The 25747-nt window shown below is 33.2% G+C and overlaps 1 protein-coding gene across 1 annotated transcript in view; it reads right to left on the minus strand.

Moving 5' to 3' along the window:
* Window positions 1–25747, minus strand: part of LOC149808394 (kinetochore-associated protein 1-like) — a 221977-nt gene that overhangs the window by 21980 nt on the left and 174250 nt on the right. Inside the window, exons 53-58 of the mRNA XM_089976616.1 lie at window positions 24412–24536; window positions 21577–21712; window positions 14683–14778; window positions 10704–10815; window positions 2164–2227; window positions 1301–1424 (exon numbers count right to left, since the gene is read on the minus strand). Coding sequence (XP_089832742.1) covers window positions 1301–1424; window positions 2164–2227; window positions 10704–10815; window positions 14683–14778; window positions 21577–21712; window positions 24412–24536 — 657 coding nt within the window. The remainder of the gene's footprint in view (window positions 1–1300; window positions 1425–2163; window positions 2228–10703; window positions 10816–14682; window positions 14779–21576; window positions 21713–24411; window positions 24537–25747) is intronic.

Here is a 25747-nt window from a genome sequence, read left to right on the forward strand (position 1 = left end):
ATTCCTATGTAATATGACTTGTTCCAGTTGCCTTAATGCATGTAATTTTGTGCCTATGCTGTTTTCAGTTTACAGAAATATCACATACTGATAAAAGTTTTCAGTTTATAGATATATCACATACTGATAAAACAGTTTTTATTTTACAGAAATATTACATACTGATAAAAGTTTTCAGTTTACAGAAACATCACATACTGATAAAAGTTTTCAGTTTACAGAAATATTACATACTGATAAAAGTTTTCAGTTTACAGAAATATCACATACTGATAAAAGTTTTCAGTTTATTGATGCTTCTTCTAAGATAAAATGATGTGAGTAGCAGATAAATGTAGAACGAAGGACTATTCATTCAACTTATTTGCACTAATATGACCTGGACAACTGGGACATTTCCAATTTCTTTGTTATCTTCTCCAAACATAAACACTGTGAGAAATTTTTGATGGGTTTCCCCACCCCAAAAAATCAGGAAAGTAACTGATAATGGATGAACAAAGATTATACATGGATCATTAAGTTCAAACATTTGCCAGGACATGGATCATACATGGATCATTAAGTCCAAACACATGCCAGGACATGGATCATACATGGATCATTAAGTTCAAACACATGCCAGGACATGGATCATACATGGATCATTAAGTTCAAACACATGCCAGGACATGGATCATACATGGATCATTAAGTTCAAACACATGCCAGGACATCGATCATACATGGATCATTAAGTTCAAACACATGCCAGGACATCGATCATACATGGATCATTAAGTTCAAACACATGCCAGGACATGGATCATACATGGATCATTAAGTTCAAACATTTGCCAGGACATGGATCATACATGGATCATTAAGTTCAAACACATGCCAGGACATCGATCATACATGGATCATTAAGTTCAAACACATGCCAGGACATTGATCATACATGAATCATTAAGTTCAAACACATGCCAGGACATGGATCATACATGGATCATTAAGTTCAAACACATGCCAGGACATGGATCATACATGGATCATTAAGTTCAAACACATGCCAGGACATGGATCATACATGGATCATTAAGTTCAAACACATGCCAGGACATGCCAAAAGGAATAAAAGTTGGCAGACTGTGAAGTAATAACCTTCTCCTCAATACTAGAACACATTTAAAGTTTGCAAGCTGTGTCAAAAACAAAGATGAACTCTACACAGTAGGTATATGTATGCATTAGTCCTAAGAACCAATGAATCAGATCATATTGATGTTACATGTAAATATGACATCATTGATGCCTCTACCTCAATATTATTCCGGTCAGTAGAAGCCGACAGCAAAAGACATCCAAGCTGACATGCTGGCAATTCAAGCTTCTGATAGAGACGAGACAAGGCTGGGAGGTCCAAATCATTTACAACAGGGCAACTAAAAACAGGAATTAAAAAAACAATATCCATATTAATTAGTTTATATATAATATATACATATGATGGTTTATATGTAACATATACATATGATGGTTTATATAAGATATATGTTAGACAGCCTTTGAGTTACAGGCATATATGGTTTAAATTAAGAGCAGTCTCTAAATGATTCCTTCTGTAATGAATGAACGAATTTTAAATTGACTAGCTGTAACGCTATTCTTCCTAGGATACCTCAGTTGATTTTTATTATAAACCTTGGCATTAATACTACTGGCAACTATAATAAGAAACTTTAGTTGTTAATAAGTCTTCTTTTTTCATATTTAAATTTTATTGGACCTCATGTTACCCAGATTTAGTCTTGGTTATACGATTGTTTCTCAAGTGCAATTATCTATATTTTATTTTCAGCCTCAAAACATATTTAAGATATACATATAAAATACACAAGTTCATCACAGTTGGTTTAACAATGAGATTTTTAAGCACAATGTAGTCTGCTTGATATGCTTACTGTATACATTTACTTACAAGTCTAACTATAAACCCAGATCTACCTTGCATAAAGTGCTGGTAAATCTGGATCTATGCAAAAATATAACACAGACCCTACTTTGCTAGCACATTATGGAAGAGCAGATCAAGATCTATGCTGTTTTGCAGTTAGACTTGACTTAAGTGAGTAAATATAGCTCATATTTCCAAGGACATGTACAAATATATATATAACTCACCTGTACAGTAGGTTGAAGTAATGCATACAGGTGTCAACATAATCCTCAGGTACTGGAGCAGCAACTTAAAGATAACAAACAGTCCAATTAAATAAGCATTATTGAGCTGTTATAAATATACATGCTTAAAAGTCAAGCTTAATGGCAAACTGCACAGACCCAGATCTGCCATTACATAATGCACCAACAGATCTGGATTTATGTAACTTGTTAGAAGTAATCAGTAGAATAAACAATATGGATTCTACTCTGCCTGTGCATTCTGCAATGGCAGATTAGGGTCTGTCTTGTTTGCAGTTGGACTTGCCTTTTTGTAAGTGAATATATACAATAATACTAAACAATTTACTATCTTTTATCCAACACAACACAAAGAGGAGGGAGAGGAGGTAATGGCCATAGTTCAATATTTACCTAACACTTAAATATATGTCTCTCTCTCTTTCTTCCTGCTCCATGTTGTTAGAGCTCAAGTGAAATCAAAATTTTTAAAGATGATGTACCTAGCTGTATAAGCATTAATTTGTTGATTATTTTTTAGCTTTATCTGTTCCTTATCTGAACAGGAATATTGCTCTGTTCCAAGAGCACTCTTCTCACAGTCTGCTATCTGAAAGGGCATAGACATCAACCATTTTGGGTTTTTCTAGGTAGCCTATATTTTAAATGTGCATTTATAAAACCTCCTTGATGCAAGGTTCAAACTACAACATTATGATTTTGCAGGGCCCAATATAACAATCAAATTTAGTTTAACAACAAATTATATCAAACTGAAGAACCGTGCTGTGTAAATAGATGCCTACTTGAAAATAAGACAGATGCTGCTACCAATGCTATGATACCTCTGTGGAAGTAATTTGTGTAATGACAAGCACTTTAAGGGTAAACAGTTAATAATGGATGTTGAAAGACCATTGTCATTTAAGACCACATGATGATTCTGAGTTACATTACATGAAGTTCAACCATACTAGGAAATCTGAGTCAAAGTTGGAGTCAAAGTCAGTGCAGTCAACCATACTAGGAAATCTGAGTGAAAGTCAGTGCAGGCAACTATACCAGGAAATCTGAGTCAAAGTCAGTGCAGACAACTATACCAGGAAATCTGAGTCAAAGTCAGTGCAGGCAACTATACCAGGAAATTTCAGTCTGAGTCTGTGCAGGCAACTATACCAGGAAATCTGAGTCAAAGTCAGTGCAGACAACCATACTAGGAAATCTGAGTCAAAGTCAGTGCAGGCAACCATACTAGGAAATCTGAAACCATTCAAATCTAATTTCAACGTTAGCAAGCAGATGATTGTTTAGTACTTCTTTGCTAAAACAAGTCAAAAGACATGGCAATTATCTTTAAAACTTTGAAAGACTGGATTTGCAAATTAGTGGATGTCTTCCTAATGCATTATGACCAGGTAGAAGAAATGTACAAATTGTCTAGTCAGAAATAAACATGTTCAGCAAGCAATACAAAACCTGTTGGCTAAATATGAAAATTACCGATTACCACAGACCTAAATGGTGAAGTTTATGGGAACATAAATTACCATATATTCCCACTTATAAGCCAATTTTTATTTTACTGAAAATTTCAGTCTGATAAGTGTGACATTCATTTTTTTTTTAAATTTTTGAGGTAATGCTGGAAACTCTAGCTGTTTGGTGTACACAAAATTACTGTAAATTTTTACGCTACATAACATCTACCCAATGCAAACTGAAGTGTCTACCAATGTTGTTTACCCTTTTACCTCATAGAGCATAGTTACAAAGTGCAGCACGCTAGAAATAGAACACCTGTTACCTAGTCGACTCCATATGCATAGGCCTGCCTGTGAACTGTTAAGCAATGTAGTGTATGTTACGTTTAACAGCAATTTTAACCATTTTTCATTTTTGGTATACCTCTATTATATGTGGAAAAATGTAAGAGTAAAGTCTGATTGTTATAGCTGTGTAATTATTTTTCACTGATTTTTTTTAATGTGCTTGATCAAAGGTATTGCATGTGAAAATGATGAGCGTAATGCCTTTATAAGCTAATGGATTATGGTCAAGCATTCACTGAAAGATGTAGCACTCCACTTGTCACTGCCAGTGCACATGGCACTAAAAAGCCCCAACATGTAATGGCAGCACCTTGTAATAATATCTGTACTTGTTCAGTGACAAGTGGAGTGCTACATCTTTCAGTAGCTTATAAAGGCAGCACCCTCTTCATTTTCACATGTTACAACCCTTTGATCAAGCTGTGAGTTTGGTACTTGCTCAGTGTCAAATAACAGAGGGTGGTTATTTGAACTATCTATGAACCTGCATGATCAAAGTGTTACAGACTAAGCCCAAGCTCAGTCTCTCTGTAAGTACCTGCATACGATAGTAAGGCCAAGGAAATGGAGTTGCACAACATTTACGATGACTAGGTGATGATGGAGAAATTCAGCATTTTATTACACAAATATGATGAATTCTGGGACTTTGTACCAATTGACATTAGGTAGTGACATTTATAAGATATTGTGAATATGGACTTAACTTTCATTGTTTATTTGCAAGACATCTGAAATCTGCATATTATGGGATATTGTTTATCAGATTATTCTGAACTATTTTCATACCTGTATGTGACCTATAAATGATGTCATGGATTTATCATATAAATTGATTTAAAATGTCAAGCATTTTGAATTTTAATGGTTTTAACAAGAACAAATTGTCAATTGATTTGTTGACATATTCCAATCTATAATCTACCACACACACAATCCATATTTATAACTGTATCTTACTTTTTGTCATTATTCTAGTTCCTATCAATCTATCTACTTTAGATGATATATTTTTCCAAAGTTCAGCTCTGACTTGGTGATGACTATCACTTGCAAAATACTCCCCAACTTATGGGAGGGTCAAAGAGAAATTAGTTTTGGAGCCCTAAAAAAAAAGAGGGGGGTCAACGTATATGCGAGCATATATGATATATGTAATCCATGACAAACTTTCCTTACATCATCAGAACAAACTTGAGACAAAAGTGCATAATTTTGGTAATAAAAGTGGTCAAAATGAACCCTTTGAACTCTCTTGCTGACCTATGCACTTAAATGCATTGCAATATTAAGTTTGGTAGTGGGTGGGGAGGTGAGGGAAATACTTATAACATATATTTCCAACTAAAATATGGCCAAAATCTAAGGTCTGTAAGCAAGTAACTTCCAACAATGAATGGACATCACACAACAAAGTTTGGTGAATGCAGTCAAATTTTATTATGACAGATGGGTAGATTTACAAGAGATCCTGGATTTATACAGTGAACTGCTGACTGAACAATTATATAAATACTGAGTAAATTCAACTATAGAGACCTCAGACCTAATGTGATCATTTAACATTTGATTCTTTGTTGTTTTCACTCTGCATTGATAAAGAGATAGACACTGTGTACTCGGCATCAGAAGTTTTGGTTATGTGTGGACTCTCACTGTTCTTTATTAAGGTACGAATGTGTGTGCACTCTGACCATTCCCATCATGTTCTTTAGTAAGGTACAACTATGTGTGCACTCTGGCCATTCCCATCATGTTCTTTATCAAGGCACAACTATGTGTGCACTCTAACCATTCCCATCATGTTCTTCATCAAGGTACAACTACAGTGGAGCCTCGTTAATCCGGACACATTCGTTCCCAGCGAATATGTCCGGATTAACGAGTTTTCCAGATAATTGAATCATGGACATTTTTTATTTTACGATATCATCACACCTATATATGTACATGTATATGCTAGCTTTAAATGTAATGTACTGTATATTCAATAATGGTTGAAATAAATTAATGAATACATCTATTAATTTGTGTTTATTTCACATTATTTTAACATGTGCTAGTACGTACATATACAGTAAATAGAAGTTTAGACAATTAACACATCGAACACATCACACTATGTTCATGTACATAGATGTACTGTACATACATTTATTATGTCAATTTCCTGAAGAAGTCTGTAACCTTTGTTTGCCTGGATTCTTTGAAGCCCTATACTGTCCACAGCTTAAAAATGTCAACTGTATTTGCACAGCAAACAATAAACTGTGATTGTTTCATACAATTGGTAAACAACAAAAAGGCTTAATGACACTTTTAATTTATTTACCATATGTTATGTCAAAAAGCGTGGACGATTTGATCCCAGTGTGTTTATTTAATTATTAACACCCCTGTCGGCGACGAGCTAAAACAGACATTGTTTATACTATCACTGGTTACAATATGGTCAAGCTACTTAGTTATTGATAGTGGCCACAGATTCTCAAGGGCTTCACTACTGTGTTTTATGTATTATTCTTCTGATTGTATTTTCACATATGATTTTTCGAATTTTCTTATTTTTGGACAGATTATTTTCAGATTATCGAGACAAGTTTTAATGTAATTTTACACTTTGGTCCCCGAATTTGATTTCCACATCCGGAACACGGATTTCTTGATTAACGGAGCAAAATAACGTTTAGGAATTCCGTTCTTGTTGAATTATGTCCGGATAGCGAGGTTTCCGGATAAATGGAGTCCGGATTAACGAGGCTCCACTGTACATGTGCACTCTGGCCATTCCCATCATGTTCTTTATCAATGTACGAATATGTATGTACTTTGGCCATTCCATCATGTTCCTCATCAAGGTACGACTATGTGTGCACTGTAACCATTCCCATCATGTTCTTTATCAAGGTACAACTATGTGTGCACTCTGGCCATTCCCATCATGTTCTTTATCAATGTACGAATATTATGCACTTTGGCCATTCCATCATGTTCCTCATCAAGGTATGACTATGTGAGCTCTCAACCATTCCCATTATGTTCTTTATCAATGTATGAATATGTATGTACTTTGACCATTTCCATCATGTTCCTCATCAATGTACGAATATGTATGCACTTTGGCCATTCCCATCATGTTCCTCATCAATGTATGAATATGTATGTACTTTGGCCATTCCCATCATGTTCCTCATCAATGTACGTATATGTATGCACTTTGGCCATTCCCATCATGTTCCTCATCAATGTACGAATATGTATGCACTTTGGCCATTCCCATCATGTTCTTTATCAATGTATGAATATGTGTGCACTTTGGTCATTCCCATCATGTTCCTCATCAATGTATGAATATGTATGCACTTTGGCCATTCCCATCATGTTCCTCATCAAGGTACGAATATGTATGCACTTTGCCCATTCCCATCATGTTCTTTATCAATGTATGAATATGTGTGCACTTTGGCCATTCCCATCATGTTCCTCATCAATGTACGACTATGTGTACACTCTGGCCATTCCCATCATGTTCCTCATCATTGTACGACTATATGTGAACTCAGCTATTCACATTATGTTCTTTATCAATGTATGAATATGTGTGCACTTTGGCCATTCCATCATGTTCCTCATCAAGGTGCAACTATGTATGCACCCTGGCCTTTCCCATCATGTTCTTTATCAATATATGAATATGTGTGCACTCAACCATTCACATCATGTTCTTTATCAATGTACGAATATGTATGCACTTTGGCCATTCCCATCATATTCTTTATCAAGGTAAAACTATATGTGCACTCTGGCCATCCACATCATGTTCTTTATCAAGGTACGACTATGTGTGCACTCTGGCCATTCCATCATGTTCTTTATCAAGGTACGACTATGTGTGCACTCTGGCCATTCCCATCATATTCTTTATCAAGATACAACTATGTGTGCAGTCTAACCATTCCCATCAAGTTCCTTATCAAAATACAAATGTGTGTGCACTCTAACCATTTCCATCATGTTCTTTATCAAGGTACAACTATGTGTGCTCTCTAACCATTGCCATCATGTTCTTTATCAAGGTATGACTATGTGTGCACTCTGGCCATTCTAATCATGATCTTTATCAAGGTAAAACTGTAACTGCCGAGTAGTCTAAAGTGCTCTCCTTTACGGATCACTGCCATCTCACCTATGCCTGCATGGATTCAAGTCTCAGATTCAGCCAATGTGGATATGTGAGAAAGCTTGCCTGTAGCTTCTCGTGGGTCAGTGGTTCTTTCCAGGGTTTTCCTGGGTTCTTCCACCACCACTAATACTGGCTGCCATGTATAGCCTATCATGTGCTGAAAAATGACATTAAACTCTACAACAACAACAACTAGCCATTTCCATCATATTCTTTATCAAAGTACAACTGTGTACACTCTGGCCATGGAGACAAGGATAAGCCAAAGGTCAGAAACCATAAAAAGGCTCAAAAAAAATAACGTAAACCTCGCTCTGACCAATACATGTACAATGACATTCCATCGGGTATACTGCATTTATCATACTTATACACATTATGTTGTCTTATTTTATCTTAGATATGGGCTATTACATTCTACACATTGTTATTAGTATCATAATTAAGGACTATTACATTCCACACATTGTTATTAGTATCATAATTAAGGACTATTACATTCTACACATTGTTATTAGTATCATAATTAAGGACTATTACATTCTACACATTGTTATTAGTATCATAATTAAGGACTATTACAATCTACACATTGTTATTAGTGTCATAATTAAAGGCTATTACATTCTACACATTGTTATTAGTATCATAATTAAGGACTATTACATTCTACACATTGTTATTAGTATCATAATTAAGGACTATAGCATTCTACACATTGTTATTAGTATCATAATTAAGGACTATTACATTCTATACATTGTTATTAGTATCATATTTAAGGACTATTACAATCTACACATTGTTATTAGTATCATAATTAAGGACTATTACATTCTACACATTGTTATTAGCATCATAATTAAAGGCTATTACATTCTACACATTGTTATTAGTATCATAATTAAGGACTATAGCATTCTACACATTGTTATTAGTATCATAATTAAGGACTATTACATTCTATACATTGTTATTAGTATCATAATTAAGGACTATTACAATCTACACATTGTTATTAGTATCATAATTAAGGACTATTACATTCTACACATTGTTATTAGCATCATAATTAAAGACTTACATTCTACACATTGTTATTAGTATCATAATTAAGGACTATTACATTCTACACATTGTTATTAGCATCATAATTAAAGACTTACATTCTACACATTGTTATTAGTATCATAATTAAGGACTATTACATTCTACACATTGTTATTAGTATCATAATTAAGGACTATTACATTCTACACATTGTTATTAGCATCATAATTAAAGGCTATTACATTCTACACATTGTTATTAGTATCATAATTAAAGGCTATAGCATTCTACATTGTTTTTTAATATATTAAATACAGACTATTACATTATACATATTGTTTTTAGTATCATAATTTAGGATTATTACAATATACACAGTGTTTTTTAATATGTTAAATAAGGACTATTACATTATACACACTGATTTTAGTATCATAATTAAGTGCTATTACAATATACACATTGTTTTTCGTATCATAATTAAGGACTATTACAATATACATATTATTTTTCAATATCTTAAATAAGGACTATTACATTATACAGAAAGTGTTGGCTCAAGCCTTATCTTGAAAATCATGAATATATACTGACTGTAAGACACTGACATGTGACTATTCAGTACATGTATAAACACTGTTTGACACTGACATATACTATTCAGTGCATGCATATAAACTGACTGTTAGACACTGACATATGACTATTCAGTACATACATATATACTGACTGTAAGACACTGACATATGACTATTCAGTACATGCATATATACTGACTGTAAGACACTGACATGACTATTCAGTACATGCATATATACTGACTGTAAGACACTGACATATGACAATTCAGTACATGCATATATGCTGACTGTAAGACAGTGACATGACTATTCAGTACATGCATATATACTGACTGTAAGACACTGACATATGACAATTCAGTACATGCATAAACAATGACTGTAAGACACTGACATATGACAATTCAGTACATGCATATATGCTGACTTTAAGATGCTGACATATGATTATTCGGTACATGCATACATACTGACTGTAAGACATGCATATATGACTATTCATTTCATGCATATACTCTAAGTATTCAGTACATGCGTATATATTGACTTTAAGTATTCAGTGCATGCATATGTATTGAATGTAAGAGCCTGAAATATGACTATTCAGTACATGTATATATACTGACTGTAACACATGGATATATGACTATTCAGTTCATGCATTACAATGCTCATATGTTTAACACAGAAAAGATGTGCACATTTCTTGGCCATGCACTGTACTATGAATTCTAACTGATCCACAGACTGTATTGGGAATACTATAGACTGGTCCACAGGCTGTAATCTGAATGCTATAGACTGATCCACAGACTTCTGTGCTGTTTTTGGCAGTATAATGCTGAAGCAGGAACAAAGAATCAATTAAAAAAAAATGAAAGTGAAAGTCATTGTTACCTTTTGTTAGGGGTCCTGTAAGGACAGTCTGCCACATTCTAGGGAAGCTGGGAATCTGCCACAGGTCAGGAACACGACACAGGTTTATCACAACATATTCTAACTGCTCCATCTGGTGGTAATAATATCATGATCTCATATAAGTATTCATTTATATGTATGTATAACTTTAATTACACATCAACACCATCCTGGCTATAAAGTGCTGAGCAAACACCAGTTAGTAAAAATGGCAAATTCAAGTACCTTGCAAAACTTTGCAGGTAGGCAAATTCCTTCAACCAAAAGTAAATATACCATAAGAGAGAATACAAGATGAATATGTTTCAAAAATGTAAACAAATAGGCATAATGCTAAAAATAGGGCAAACTTTATTTAATTCAAAATTTTTCTTTCTAAAATTAAACATCCAAAACTTTATTAGCTGAAATGCCATGACAGGATACATGTAACTGCAGATTAGTTCCCTTCATTATTCATACAGGAATGTACATAAGACCTACTGAACCTGCATAGAGAGTATATATTTCTGGTAGGCTTGATGTTAAATTATTCAGCAAATTCTTGAACAAATTCAAAACAACATTTAGTCCACCACCTTTTCTGTGTCATTTATGTAACAAAAACTGATATATTCCTACAGCAATACAATTACTGAAAAAAGGAAATAATTTTTACCAGTGACTTATACAGATCAAATTATATCTACATTGTAAATAATGACCATAATGAAAGCATAAAGTTCCAAAACCTAATCAGGCAATTTTCATGAAATTTCCATACAAAAAATCACAAGTATAAGCAGATATAAACTCCTAGCTAAAAAAAATTGATTTAAAAAAGTGGGGCATTGCAAAGGACCCCACTCACTATAATGTGCTTGGCAGGGATTTAAACAAAATAATTTGGTTTGGGAAACCAGTTATGTGAATGGGCAATCATAGGATGTAACTCCTCTAAAAGACGATGTGAATGGTGAGAAGCCAACTTAAATTCAAGAAGTCTCCAAATAAGATGGTTAATGTTAAATCCACTGATTAGGTGCATGCTAAATTTTGGTTGAAATCAATCTTAGTAAAGTTATAGTGCATAAACCAAAACAGGATGGGCAATAATGGGCCATAACTCTTCTAATTAAATTCATGGTCATTATAAATCTGTGTGCTACATTGTGCTATTGAAATAATCATATTTCACATTTTAAATATTGAGTGAAATCAGTCTTCACATAAATGTTTATGTTTATTATGATCTTGCCAATAATCTTTAACAAAACTGGCTTAAACATTCTCATTCAAGGCAATGAACTTTTGTTCTTCAACATGCATTTCTTTGATTTACCGATAACTTCAAACAAATTGCATTGTTCCACTTGGTGCATGCAAATGAACTTAATGAACTCTCACAACAGTCTTCAAAAGATTAACAGTGCTTCACCCTAGCTCATTGCAACCATTAAATATGAGAAATGGTGGTTGCTTATGTGTGACCAAGTTACCTTTGAATTGTCTGTATGACCAAGTTACCTTTGAATTGCCTCTGTGTGACCAAGTTACCTTTGAATTGCCTGTATGACCAAGTTACCTTTGAATTGCCTCTGTGTGACCAAGTTACCTTTGAATTGCCTGTATGACCAAGTTACCTTTGAACTGCCTGTATGACCAAGTTACCTTTGAATTGCCTCTGTGTGACCAAGTTACCTTTGAATTGCCTCTGTGTGACCAAGTTACCTTTGAATTGCCTCTGTGTGACCAAGTTACCTTTGAATTGCCTCTGTTTGGCCAAGTTACCTTTGAATTGCCTCTGTGACCAAGTTACCTTTGAATTGCCTGTGTGGCCAAGTTAACCTTTGAACTGCCTCTGTGTGGCCAAGTTACCTTTGAAATGCCTCTGTGGCCAAGTTACCTCTGAATTGCCTCTGTGTGGCCAATTTACCTTGGAATTGCCTCTGTATGGCCAAGTTACCTTTGAATTGTCTCTCCGTGGCCAAGTTACATTGGAATTGCCTCTCTGTGGCCAAGTTACCTTTGAATTGCCTCTGTTTAACCAAGTTACCTTTGAAATGCCACTGTGTGGTCATGTTACCTTTGAACTGCCTCTGTGTGGCCAAGTTACCTTTGAAATGCCTCTGTGTGGCCAAGTTACCTCTGAATTGCCTCTGTGTGGCCAATTTACCTTGGAATTGCCTCTGTATGGCCAAGTTACCTTTGAATTGTCTCTCCATGGCCAAGTTACATTGGAATTGCCTCTCTGTGGCCAAGTTACCTTTGAATTGCCTCTGTTTAACCAAGTTACCTTTGAATTGCCACTGTGTGGTCATGTTACCTTTGAACTGCCTCTGTGTGGCCAAGCTACCTTTGAATTGGCTCCGTGCTATATAAACTGCTCTGAGGATAGTTTTAAATGGGCTCTAAGCAGGAATGTTTATTTTTTATACAGACTACACGCTAGGGACAGATTTTGTGGTAGTAAAAAAAATAATTTCTATCTCTGTTTATTTTTCTTTCGTTCTAAGGATACTGAAAATTCTGTATTTTAAAACACAATGTGGTGGTTTGGAAATAAAATATCATTTTTTGTGTGACACATTGTGTTATGGCAGGTATACATAAAACATCACTACATACATACTCATCAACATGAAAGCACTACCCATTCCGGGTGAAATTCAGCAAATCTGTGTTGTTATTTCACAGAAATCAAACCAAGATGGGAAATCAAGGGAAACAACTTTAAATGTTGTGGAATGCCAGAAATCTAACTAATTCAAAATCTTACAAATACAGCACTACATGACAAATCAGGATGAAGACTAGCAATCTTTGGGAAAGTTAAGCTCGGGGGATGGGCAATCAGGCAGGTGTATAGCTTATAAACAGTGACGGAAATCATACTATTCTGAGGTCCCATACATATAAAGCTGCATTCAAAATTTGATTAAAATGCAAGAATTCTCAGTAAAGTTACTTTCTAGAAACCAAATTGGTAATGAATATACAGAGAGTTAGACAGACTGATATATGAGATTACTTCAGGACTCAACAGTCCTAATCAGGATGGACCCCAATTAACAAAGTATGTGTGCAATCAATCCATTCTACTTTCAAAAGGTCTACTAAATTTCATTTTGGCATGTTATACTCCCAGAATGGGACATTATTTTGTTACAAGTTGCATTATGCTAACAGATCACTTGCAAATTTCTGTTTTACATTTTCACTTCCAGAATATTAATGTTTCACTGGTATATCATCCAGTGAAATATACCAAGTGCAAAGAAGAGATTTAGATGAGAAGAGAAACAATATAGAATGCTAACATGTGTAATATGTAAAATATCACACTGAACCACCTACTTGGAATCTGAAGACATCCAATTACAACATTCAATTATGGCAACAACAACAAAATTCAGACAAAAATATCTGCAGAGGTAATTATGCAACAATATCCAACATAAACAGAAACTACAAAAACAGACTAATGCAAACTAGAATATTCATGGCATATTAATAGAAAAAGTATGCACAGATTACATAGGTAATCTCCCTTGGTAGAATGGCACATCCATGTTATAGAAAGGGAAAAAAAATGCTTGTAAATCAAAAAGCTTTTCAAATCTATTTTTAAACTTTTTTCATCTGATTTTATTATGACATTACGAATTTGGAAGATTTATTGAAAGTAATTAAAAATCGCTGTTTATCCAGTAGCTTGCTTTATTCATTTTTTTCATGGCAAGAGTTACTTCCCATGTTTTCACAACCCTTACATGCCAGCTCAACTGTGCACAGCTGACAAACAAAGATTACATAATAGCCCAAATGTGTACATCTGACAAAAACAAGGATTACATAATAGCCCAAATGTGTACAGCTGACAAACAAGGATTACATAACAGCCCAAATGTGTAGAACTGCATTGAACTGAATACATACCAGTCCAAATATGTATAACTGCTTAGAACTGAATACATACCAGTCCAAATGTGTAGAGCTGTTGAAGAATGTTATTCCACAATTGCCTGTCATACAGCTGATAGTCCAGGCAAAGGCAAGAGATTAGTGTTACAGCCTGCAAATAGGAAATAATTGCAAATGATGAAACACAGTAAAATATCAGTTACATATGGCTGGAGAACAAGTAGATTAGTTTGGTGTTTTAATGCATGGCTACACATTTTTTTAAAGGTTATAGAAAGCCAAGACAAGTGCCTTGCACAAGGACACACTAAGGTACCTGATCCTGCATTTAGCCAATCAATCTGGGTTAATCTAATGCGTTCTGAAGAAACATATGTCATGAAAACAATTGTTCCAGGTTTTTCTATTGTCTGTATAGTTATCCTTACCTGATGGCACGTCAGCATTATTTGTGCCAAAATTATTTTCACTCAAAGTTGTCAAATTATGTTGAGCAATACCTTAAGATAAAGTTGTTGAAATGTTTTTCTATTTCTACAAATCCATCCATTTCATGTGTTGGAGGATAAGCATTTTTAGAAATGTTAAATGTCATCAAGGTAGGTACATACTGTCAAATTTGGCAAAATTTTGTTGATGAAACAGAATCAGTTGATGCTGAAACAGCAGCATTTGCATAAAAACTTCAATGCCCTTTATGCTAGAATGCTTTCTCTCAAATTTGGTCAAACTCTTTTGGGCAAACATTTTGAGAAGATATTTAAAGGTTTTTCTTTTTTTTATAACAGTGGTCATGTTTCAAGGCAGATTGGCTTTGTTTACACAAATCTGGAATTTGTATAAGCAAAGGTACTTTTAATAAAATTCTATTTAGTGGTTTTTGAGAAAAAGTCATTAAAAAGTTTTTATATTAATTGTGTGGTAATGGTGACCATGTTTGATGCATCATCTCTACAATAAATACAAAATGCATTCACAATTCAAATAAAGTGAAATTAAACATGTTCTGGAGAGTACTAAATGTCATATTATTTTGGGAGGAATTTACCCATCTTTTGATATTTAATAAAATGATCACAGTTTTATTTCCTATTTCTCACCGAGATATTATAATACATTATGTCAAAATAGTGCCACATGAAATTTGATAATATTTTGTATAAAGAATCTAAATTTAAAGATGTTTCATGTAATTGGAACTACAGACACATTCATACTTCTTATAAATAGATGTATTATGTTATTGGAACTACAGACACATTCATACTTCTTATAAATAGATGTATTATGTTATTGGAACTACAGATGCATTCACACTTCTTATAAATAGATGTATCATGTTACTGGAACTACAGACACATTCACACTTCTTACAAATAGATGTATCGTGTTTTTGGAATTACAGACACATTCACACTTCTTACAAATAGATGTATCATGTTTTTGGAATTACAGAAACATTCACACTTCTTACAAATAGATGTATCATGTTTTTGGAACTACAGATGCATGCATACTTCTTATAAATAGATTTTTCATGTTATTGGAACTACAGATGCATGCATACTTGTTATAAATAGATTTATCATGTTTTTGGAACTACAGATGCAATCATCTATACAAATAGACGTATCATGTTATCGGAACTACAGATGCATTCATACTTCTTATTAATAGATGTATCATGTTATCGGAACTACAGATGCATTCATACTTCTTATAAATAGATGTATGATCTGATTGGAACTACAGATGCATTCATACTTATAAATAGATGTATCATGTTATTGGAACTACAGACACATTCATACTTCTTACAAATAGACGTATCATGTTATCGGAACTACAGATGCATTCATACTTCTTATTAATAGATGTATCATGTTATCGGAACTACAGATGCATTCATACTTATAAAATAGATGTATCATGTTATTGGAACTACAGATGCATGCATACTTCTTATAAATAGATGTATCATGTTTTTGGAACTACAGACACATTCATACTTCTTATAAATAGATGTATAATGTTTTTGGAACTACAGATACATTCATACTTCTTATAAATAGATGTATCATGTTATCGGAACTACAGATGCATGCATACTTCTTATAAATAGATGTATGATCTTATTGGAACTACAGACACATTCATACTTCTTATAAATAGATGTATCATGTTATTGGAACTACAGATGCATGCATACTTCTTATAAAAAGACGTATGATGTTATCGGAACTACAGACACATTCATACTTCTTATAAATAGATGTATGATCTTATTGGAACTACAGACACATTCAAACTTCTTATAAATAGATGTATAATGTTATCGGAACTACAGATGCATGCATACTTCTTATAAATAGACATATTATGTTTTTGGAACTATAGATGCATTCATACTTCTTATAAATAGATGTATGATCTTATTGGAACTACAGATGCATGCATACTTCTTATAAATAGATTTATCATGTTTTTGGAACTACAGATGCATTCATACTTATAAATAGATGTATCATGTTATTGGAACAAAGGACACATTCATACTTCTTATTAATAGATGCATGATCTTATTGGAACTACAGACACCTTCACACTTCTTATAAATAGATGTATCATGTTCTCGGAACTACAGATGCATTCATACTTCTTATAAATAGATGTATCATGTTATCGGAACTACAGATGCATGCATACTTCTTATAAATAGATGTATGATCTTATTGGAACTACAGACTCATTCATACTTCTTATAAATAGATGTATCATGTTATCGGAACTACAGACATATTCATACTTCTTATAAATAGATGTATGATCTTATCGGAACTACAGACATATTAATACTTCTTATAAATAGATGTATGATCTTATTGGAACTACAGACTCATTCATACTTCTTATAAATAGATGTATCATGTTATCGGAACTACAGACATATTCATACTTCTTATAAATAGATGTATGATCTTATTGGAACTACAGACACATTCATACTTCTTATATATAGATGTATCATGTTATCGGAACTACAGACATATTCATACTTCTTATAAATAGATATATGATCTTATCGGAACTACAGACATATTCATACTTCTTATAAATAAATGTATGATCTTATTGGAACTACAGACACATTCATACTTCTTATAAATAGATGTATCATGTTATTGGAATTACAGACACATTCATACTTCTTATAAATAGACATATTATGTTTTTGGAACTACAGATACATGCATATTTCTTATAAATAGATGTATTATGTTTTTGGAACTAAAGACACATGCATACTTCTTATAAATAGATTTATCATGTTTTTGGAACTACAGATGCATTCATACTTATAAATAGATGTATCATGTTATTGGAACTACGGACAGATTCATACTTCTTATTAATAGATGCATGATCTTATTGGAACTACAGACACATTCATACTTCTTATAAATAGATGTATCATGTTATCGGAACTACAGATGCATTCATACTTCTTATAAATAGATGTATCATGTTATCAGAACTACAGATGCATTCATACTTCTTGTAAATAGATGTATCATGTTATCGGAACTACAGACACATTCACACTTCTTACAAATAGATTTATCATGTGTTTGGAACTACAGACACATTCATACTTCTTACAAATAGATGTATCATGTTATTGGAACTACAGATGCATTCATACTTCTTATAAATAGACGCATGATCTTATTGGAACTAAAGACCCATTCATACTTCTTATAAATAGATGTATCATGTTTTTGGAAGTACAGATGCATGCATACTTCTTATAAAAAGACGTATGATGTTATCGGAACTACAGACACATTCATACTTCTTATAAATAGATGTATCATGTTTTTGGAACTACAGATGCATGCATACTTCTTATAAAAAGACGTATGATCTTATCGGAACTACAGACACATTCATACTTCTTATAAATAGATGTATGATCTTACTGGAACTACAGACACATTCATACTTCTTATAAATAGATGTATGATCTTACTGGAACTACAGACACATTCATACTTCTTATAAATAGATGTATCATGTTATTGGAACTACAGACACATTCATACTTTTTATAAATAGATGTATGATCTTATTGGAACTACAGACACATTCATACTTCTTATAAACAGACATATTATGTTTTTGGAACTACAGATGCATGCATACTTCTTATAAATAGATGTATGATCTTATTGGAACTACAGACACATTCATACTTCTTATAAATAGATGTATCGTGTTATTGGAATTACAGACACATTCATACTTCTTATAAATAGACATATTATGTTTTTGGAACTACAGATACATGCATATTTCTTATAAATAGATGTATTATATTTTTGGAACTAAAGACACATGCATACTTCTTATAAATAGATTTATCATGTTTTTGGAACTACAGATGCATTCATACTTATAAATAGATGTATCATGTTATTGGAACTACGGACAGATTCATACTTCTTATTAATAGATGCATGATCTTATTGGAACTACAGACACATTCATACTTCTTATAAATAGATGTATCATGTTATCGGAACTACAGATGCATTCATACTTCTTATAAATAGATGTATCATGTTATCAGAACTACAGATGCATTCATACTTCTTGTAAATAGATGTATCATGTTATCGGAACTACAGACACATTCACAGTTCTTACAAATAGATTTATCATGTTTTTGGAACTACAGATGCATGCATACTTCTTATAAAAAGACGTATGATCTTATCGGAACTACAGACACATTCATACTTCTTATAAATAGATGTATGATCTTACTGGAACTACAGACACATTCATACTTCTTATAAATAGATGTATCATGTTACTGGAACTACAGATGCATGCATACTTCTTATAAATAGATGTATGATCTTATTGGAACTACAGACACATTCATACTTCTTATAAACAGACATATTATGTTTTTGGAACTACAGATGCATGCATATTTCTTATAAATAGATGTATGATCTTATTGGAACTACAGACACATTCATACTTCTTATAAACAGATGTATCATGTTATCGGAACTACAGATGCATTCATACTTCTTATAAATAGATGTATCATGTTATCGGAACTACAGACACAGTCATACTTTTAGTTTTGGTAATGTTCATGCTATTTAGTATTTTTGTTTTTAAAGGGTCTTATGAAAGTTGATAGTATGTTGTACTCTGCTTGAAGAGATATAACTGTGCCTAACAGATCGGTGTGTGTGAGCATGGGCACTACATAAATGTATGCTGCCTTAGGTAAGAGAGAAACAATGGGGGAGGGAGACATCATTATTAACGTTTCAGTATCTTCAGTTCATTTAAACTAAATTTGTTTTGAATTAATTATCAAAGTAGAGGACCTTTTTAATTTTTAACTCAAACTTCCCACATCTGTATTCATTGCAGCAGTAAATTCAGTTGTTTAATTATGAATAATCCTCTTATTTCTTCTGTTAATTGCTAGGTGATAACCAGGGCTGTTGAATGTGATGCTCAGATGTCTTCACATACATGACACCTTGCCTAAACTGAAATTGACCTCTTTCATGCTAATTCATGCAAATATTTTATTACAGTAACAACAATGAATAATGCCTTGATTTCTGTAGATCATTCACTGAAGTAAAGTCTCTATTGGGGACAGACTATTTAATTTTGATAGGGGAAGAGGGGAGGCAGGGAATATTTTTGTTGAAAACCTTGAAAACAAATGTCATCCTCAAGTCTGTAGAGGAAAGAAAATGCTCGTACTTTAGCCCTCATATTAGTCGGAAAGAACAGCAAGTATTCATCAGATGAAACAAAACAAATATACAAATATCCATATTAAGAATTATCCATATTAAGATTAATGGACCCTACACCCCCCGACAATTTAAAGGTCAACCCCTTGCAATAAACAAATACACATGCAATAGGCCCTAACCTGTGTCACAATCTGGCTCAGTGTTGTGCATGCTAAACCATGTAACATCTCAAGAGGATAGCAGTGGTTGTCATTACAACATGTCCATATCTCAGAGGAATGAATATAAAATAGCTTTCTCAAACATTTCAGTGAGAGAGGTGAAAAGTGCAATATATAAATTGATCTTTGGCATGCAGTACCTTGAAGAAAACAAATGATACCTTGAAAAATAGCTGTGCTTTTTTACAAACTAATGGCTCTTAATGCCTTCTGTCAAATTCGGTTAAATTCAGCTGAATGGTTTCTGAGAAGTTTTGTCCATTTTCAGTAATGTCAGTCATGTTTAATGGTGGATTGGAAGCATTCATATAAACCTAAAAGCCCTTTGATCCAGGATGATTTGTCAAATTTGGTCAAATGCTGCTGAGTACTGTCTTTCATAAGATTTTCTCCCTTTGGTAATGGCAGCCATGTTTGATGGCACATCATCAGCATTTGTACAAACCTAAAAGCTCCTCATGATAGAAAACTTTGGTCCCATGGTTTCTAAGATAACAGATTACCTATGCAAGAAGGGTCATACCATATGCTCACATGGCCTTACAGTCAGGAAAGATAACAATCCTACCATCACAGGTTATTTTTGAGCACAAGTACAATTAAACAAAGAAATTAAATACTCATCTTTCATAAAAATTCAAATGAGAAAAAAAACCCAGATAAATACACAGAGCAAATCAACCTATAGCTAATAATCTTTAATCATGTACATATGCAGTGGATAGGAAGTTATTAGAACTCTGTTTATACAAAGCAAGACTAAGGATCAGTTAAATCTGATAGTCAAATTTTTTAAAATATTAAATGCAGACACAAGTATGCATATTTAATTTAGGTACAAAACATTTTGTGTCAGAAGAGCTCTATTAAGTCAATCTTAGTATCAAGAGATACCCTCTGTAAATTATGAGTTAATGAAAGCTGTCTTACAGATTTCTGGTGGCTGTGGTTTCTCCAGATCCCCTTGATAAGTCCATCTTTGTTGCAGTCCTCAAATGTCTCCACTGAATGGTTGATATGGAGCTTCTCCAGCTCCACCAGATACACCAGGATCCGCAATAGATGTCTGGCAATGTCAGGCAAATACATGAGTATAAAACCAGTGAAAAGATAGGTGTACTACATACAATTCAAGCTGATTCAATATCAGGAATTCAACATCATGTATGCTTGATGTATATAAAAGTCTGCAGTCACACGTCAGCTTGAAGTAATGGTGATGACCATTGATTTTACTGTTGGGTGATTAATTAATTTCTCCAAATGTCTCAAGAAGAAAAGTTGTTTTTCCTTTATTATTACCTTTCACAAGCTCAGGGTTCATTTTGTTTTGGGAACAGATTGATGTGATGCATGTTAGCTGATAATAATGCTGCCTATTAACAACACCTTCAAGTAATCCAGCCTGATAACTGATTATAATGCTGCCTATTAACAACACCTTCAAGTAAAATACTTGATAACTGATTATAATGCTGCCTATCAACAACACCTTCAAGTAAAATACTTTGATAACTGATTATAATGCTGTCTATTAACAGCATCTTCTGGTAATCCACCCTGATAACTGGGGTAATGAAAGTGGTTTCACAGACAGATGGTAGGCTGATCGATTGCCAGTTACTGAACACAGGTAAAACATTCCTTAGTTCACTTTTAATGTTACCTGCTTTGAATTATCAGGTTTATTATATCCTTCGCATTAAATCTACTCTAAGGGTAAATAAAAGAGTTAAAAGGTAAACAAATTCTAATTGTGTAAGAGTTAGTGGTCAGTCATCTATCCAGTTGACTTATTTCAGTTGACCAATTGAGCAATGTTATAAATATTATTCTGCAAGTAACACTATTAAAGTATCTAACATTATTTGTTGGTTTATCTGACTCATTCGCAAATGTGATCAAAGATATCAAAGGAACAAAGTGTGCTAGGTTTCACAGATATAGTTCATTATGGAGAAAAAAGTTTCAGAGCTTGTAGTGACCTTAAAATACACGAATTGGCAGTGTTATGAGTCTATGCTCTTACATAAAGTAACAGAAAAGAGTGAAGACAACAAGCTTTGCAAAATTTAACAAATAATTTAAATCCCTAGAATATCAAGTGAAAAATGAGAGAAAAAAACTTAGTTTTATGAATCAAATCCAAAAATAATACAAGATTTAAAAAACAGAAGTCCTAGCAATAAAAGTCCTGAATGAAACTGAGTTTGAAACCCAATGAAATCCAAAATTGAAGACAATGATGTCTACTGTAACCTGCAAAGTGCTGTTATGTCAACAGTTTCTTGTTGAATCACCAAAAATATTATTCCAGTTTTTAATTCTGTATAACTTATAATAAATGTACTTATCCAAGAATTTTGTAACAGCACTTATGTATTTCCAGGGAAAAGAATCACTTGAAATTCAAATAATAAAATTTCAACTAAAACTGGTCACAACATATGTTTGGAGCCAACCTGACAATCCTTTCTGATAACATGAACTACAAGATTAACAACAACACAAAACAGATGCCCTTATGGGGGTCAAGAAATCATCTTTCCAGAAGGAATGGAAATCTGTTACATGATAATTATCACATCGTCCAGGTATGGCCTTGACTTAACTTAATAATTCTGACTCTGAGAAAGAATATAAAACAATTTTTTTAAAAGTTGTTTATTAAAACCGTCACTGGTTCTGAATCAAGGTCAGAAACTAGATACAGTGTTTCTATTAATAGGTGTTTATCAATAAAATTAAAAAAGTCAGGTCAAACATAACTGATCTTAATTCTAATAAAAAATCAAGTCCACTAAACAATATTACATTACAATAATATGTAATGGAATAAAAAAAAATTAAACTAACAAACAAATAATTAAATTACATATACATAAGAGCAATCACAGGTTTGCTGAAAGGATGAGCAGAAATTTTCACTATTACATGTAAAGAAATCACACACACACACATGGCTTTTTGTATTACAAATAGAATACAAAAAACAGCTTTGCTGTTGTTGTTTCACAAAATAAATGTCAATCGTTTTTGAAAAATCATCTTTTCTTGTAAATCAACAATTACACTAGAATACATCTACAAGGCAAAAATAATTGATGTACACAGTGTTTTTGCTGGTACACATGTGATGTGTGTTGAAAATTCTTTGGAGTAATGTTATTACATCTTTCAAAGATCTGTTATCTTGAAAATAAATGAAATTTATTTAGGGAAACGAACAAGTTAAAAATGTTCTTAATAAATAAATAGTCACATTATGATTATAAAAGGAGCATTAAGCCACCAATGCAGTTGATGTGGACCACTTTCTTAACTTTTCCTTAGTAACTCACACCATGGCTATTGCTGCAGTCTAAAACCTATCAAAATTTTTTTTTTTAAAACAACGAATGGGCTTTTAACAGTAACGTTTTTTGCATCAGCTTGAAGATAGTAAAATGTTCAAATCTATTCATAAAATGCAATGACATTTAATTTCTGATTGATTGTTATGAATTTTGCATCTTGTTTTATAAAAATGCATTCATCATTCTTCTTGTATTCATTCTGCATATCATTTTGTTTGTTAATTCTGCATTCCATTTTTATTTAAACTGACCAATTTCAATGTATGTATCTGTGTGTTATTTTGAAAAAGGTCCCCAGAAAATATTAGTTATCCAATTAAATGAGCCAGAGTTTTTAAATAAAGACATAAATCCGGGTCATCTTCACTCTAATGAGAAGATCATTCCCCATGTGAGAGATAGTACAGACCTGATCTTATCTGAGGTCATCTTACAATGTGTTTGAAGAACATCCTCATCTTGAAGTTGAAGGAGGCAGCAGAATGCCCTGATGCGACACATGTTGGTCACCACAGCATCATCTACTTCCTGATTCTGCACAAGAAAGTTCATATTCAAGATTATTCTGGCATACTTGACACCTTTTAAGGTTTACATGCTGATATTGAAATGTAGAAACTTACTGAAGCATATATACTTATACAAAATTCTTAACTATCATTAAGTTTTTCCTTTTTACAATCAGTTTTTCTAATAAAGAAATCCTGGAACTTGACACAAGCATAAAATTACATTTTCACCCATAAGGAAAAGGAGACTGTTTAGAAATTATGTTTCTCCAAAACTATCTGCCTAATCACATTCACATTAGGAAATTGTCCTTTGCTACTTCTAAATCCAGCCCTACCTGAAAGATGTAAAAAGAAATGTCTTGCTGTCTATAGCATATAAAGGGAAGAAACTCTTACAGAATAACTCTCCTTGCTGCCATTACTTTGCTACCATGTCCAACATGTAACCAGTTTAACATACCTGCCATAACATGACATGTAATGTGAAAAAGATGTGGGAATAGGAGTTAATCTGTTTGTGTGTGATTTGGAATTTTGATGTAGCTTTAAAAAAATTCAGTCATATTAATATGTTGTCTGCATTGTGGTGGTTTATAGTGATGTCCTGTATTGGGGCATGATATCCCATCCCGTCACATTATCCTGATACTAGGCCAACCAGTCCTAACACTAACTTCTTAACGCTGAGCTTCTAGTGAGGCAACTGCTAGTACCATTTTTATAAGTCTTTGATATGATAGTTCGAATCTGCAAAATAACGCATCCGAGGTGGACACTGTAACCACTAGGCACATATATATAGATACATATACATACACACACACACACACACACACACAGAATCATCTGTTTCTCAAGACATCCTCTGCACCAAGAGAATATTGTCAACATAAGTGAATGTCAAGATAAGTGTGTGGAATGGGGTGGGGGTGAAAACAAAAAAAGGATTCACATACAAGTGAAATTTGTAAGAGGTGACTCATTAGAGAGTAGGATTTACACTGAGAGAAAATAAAGGAAATTGTGATTAAATGAAGACAAAACTAGTCAGAAATACACCTGTATATTGACAACTTACATTTGTGTAGTACACTCCATAATGTATTAAGTACTGTACATATATATAAAAAATCCATGAATCTGAGTATAGGTCACAAGTTAAAAAATTCATGTATCAATCACTTCCCATTAGAAAACACAAATAACACACACACACACAATCACAAACACACA

Source organism: Sinohyriopsis cumingii, chromosome 1 (genome assembly GCF_028554795.1).
Source record: "Sinohyriopsis cumingii isolate HCF-2022 chromosome 1, ASM2855479v2, whole genome shotgun sequence".
NCBI classification, from domain to species: domain Eukaryota; kingdom Metazoa; phylum Mollusca; class Bivalvia; order Unionida; family Unionidae; genus Sinohyriopsis; species Sinohyriopsis cumingii.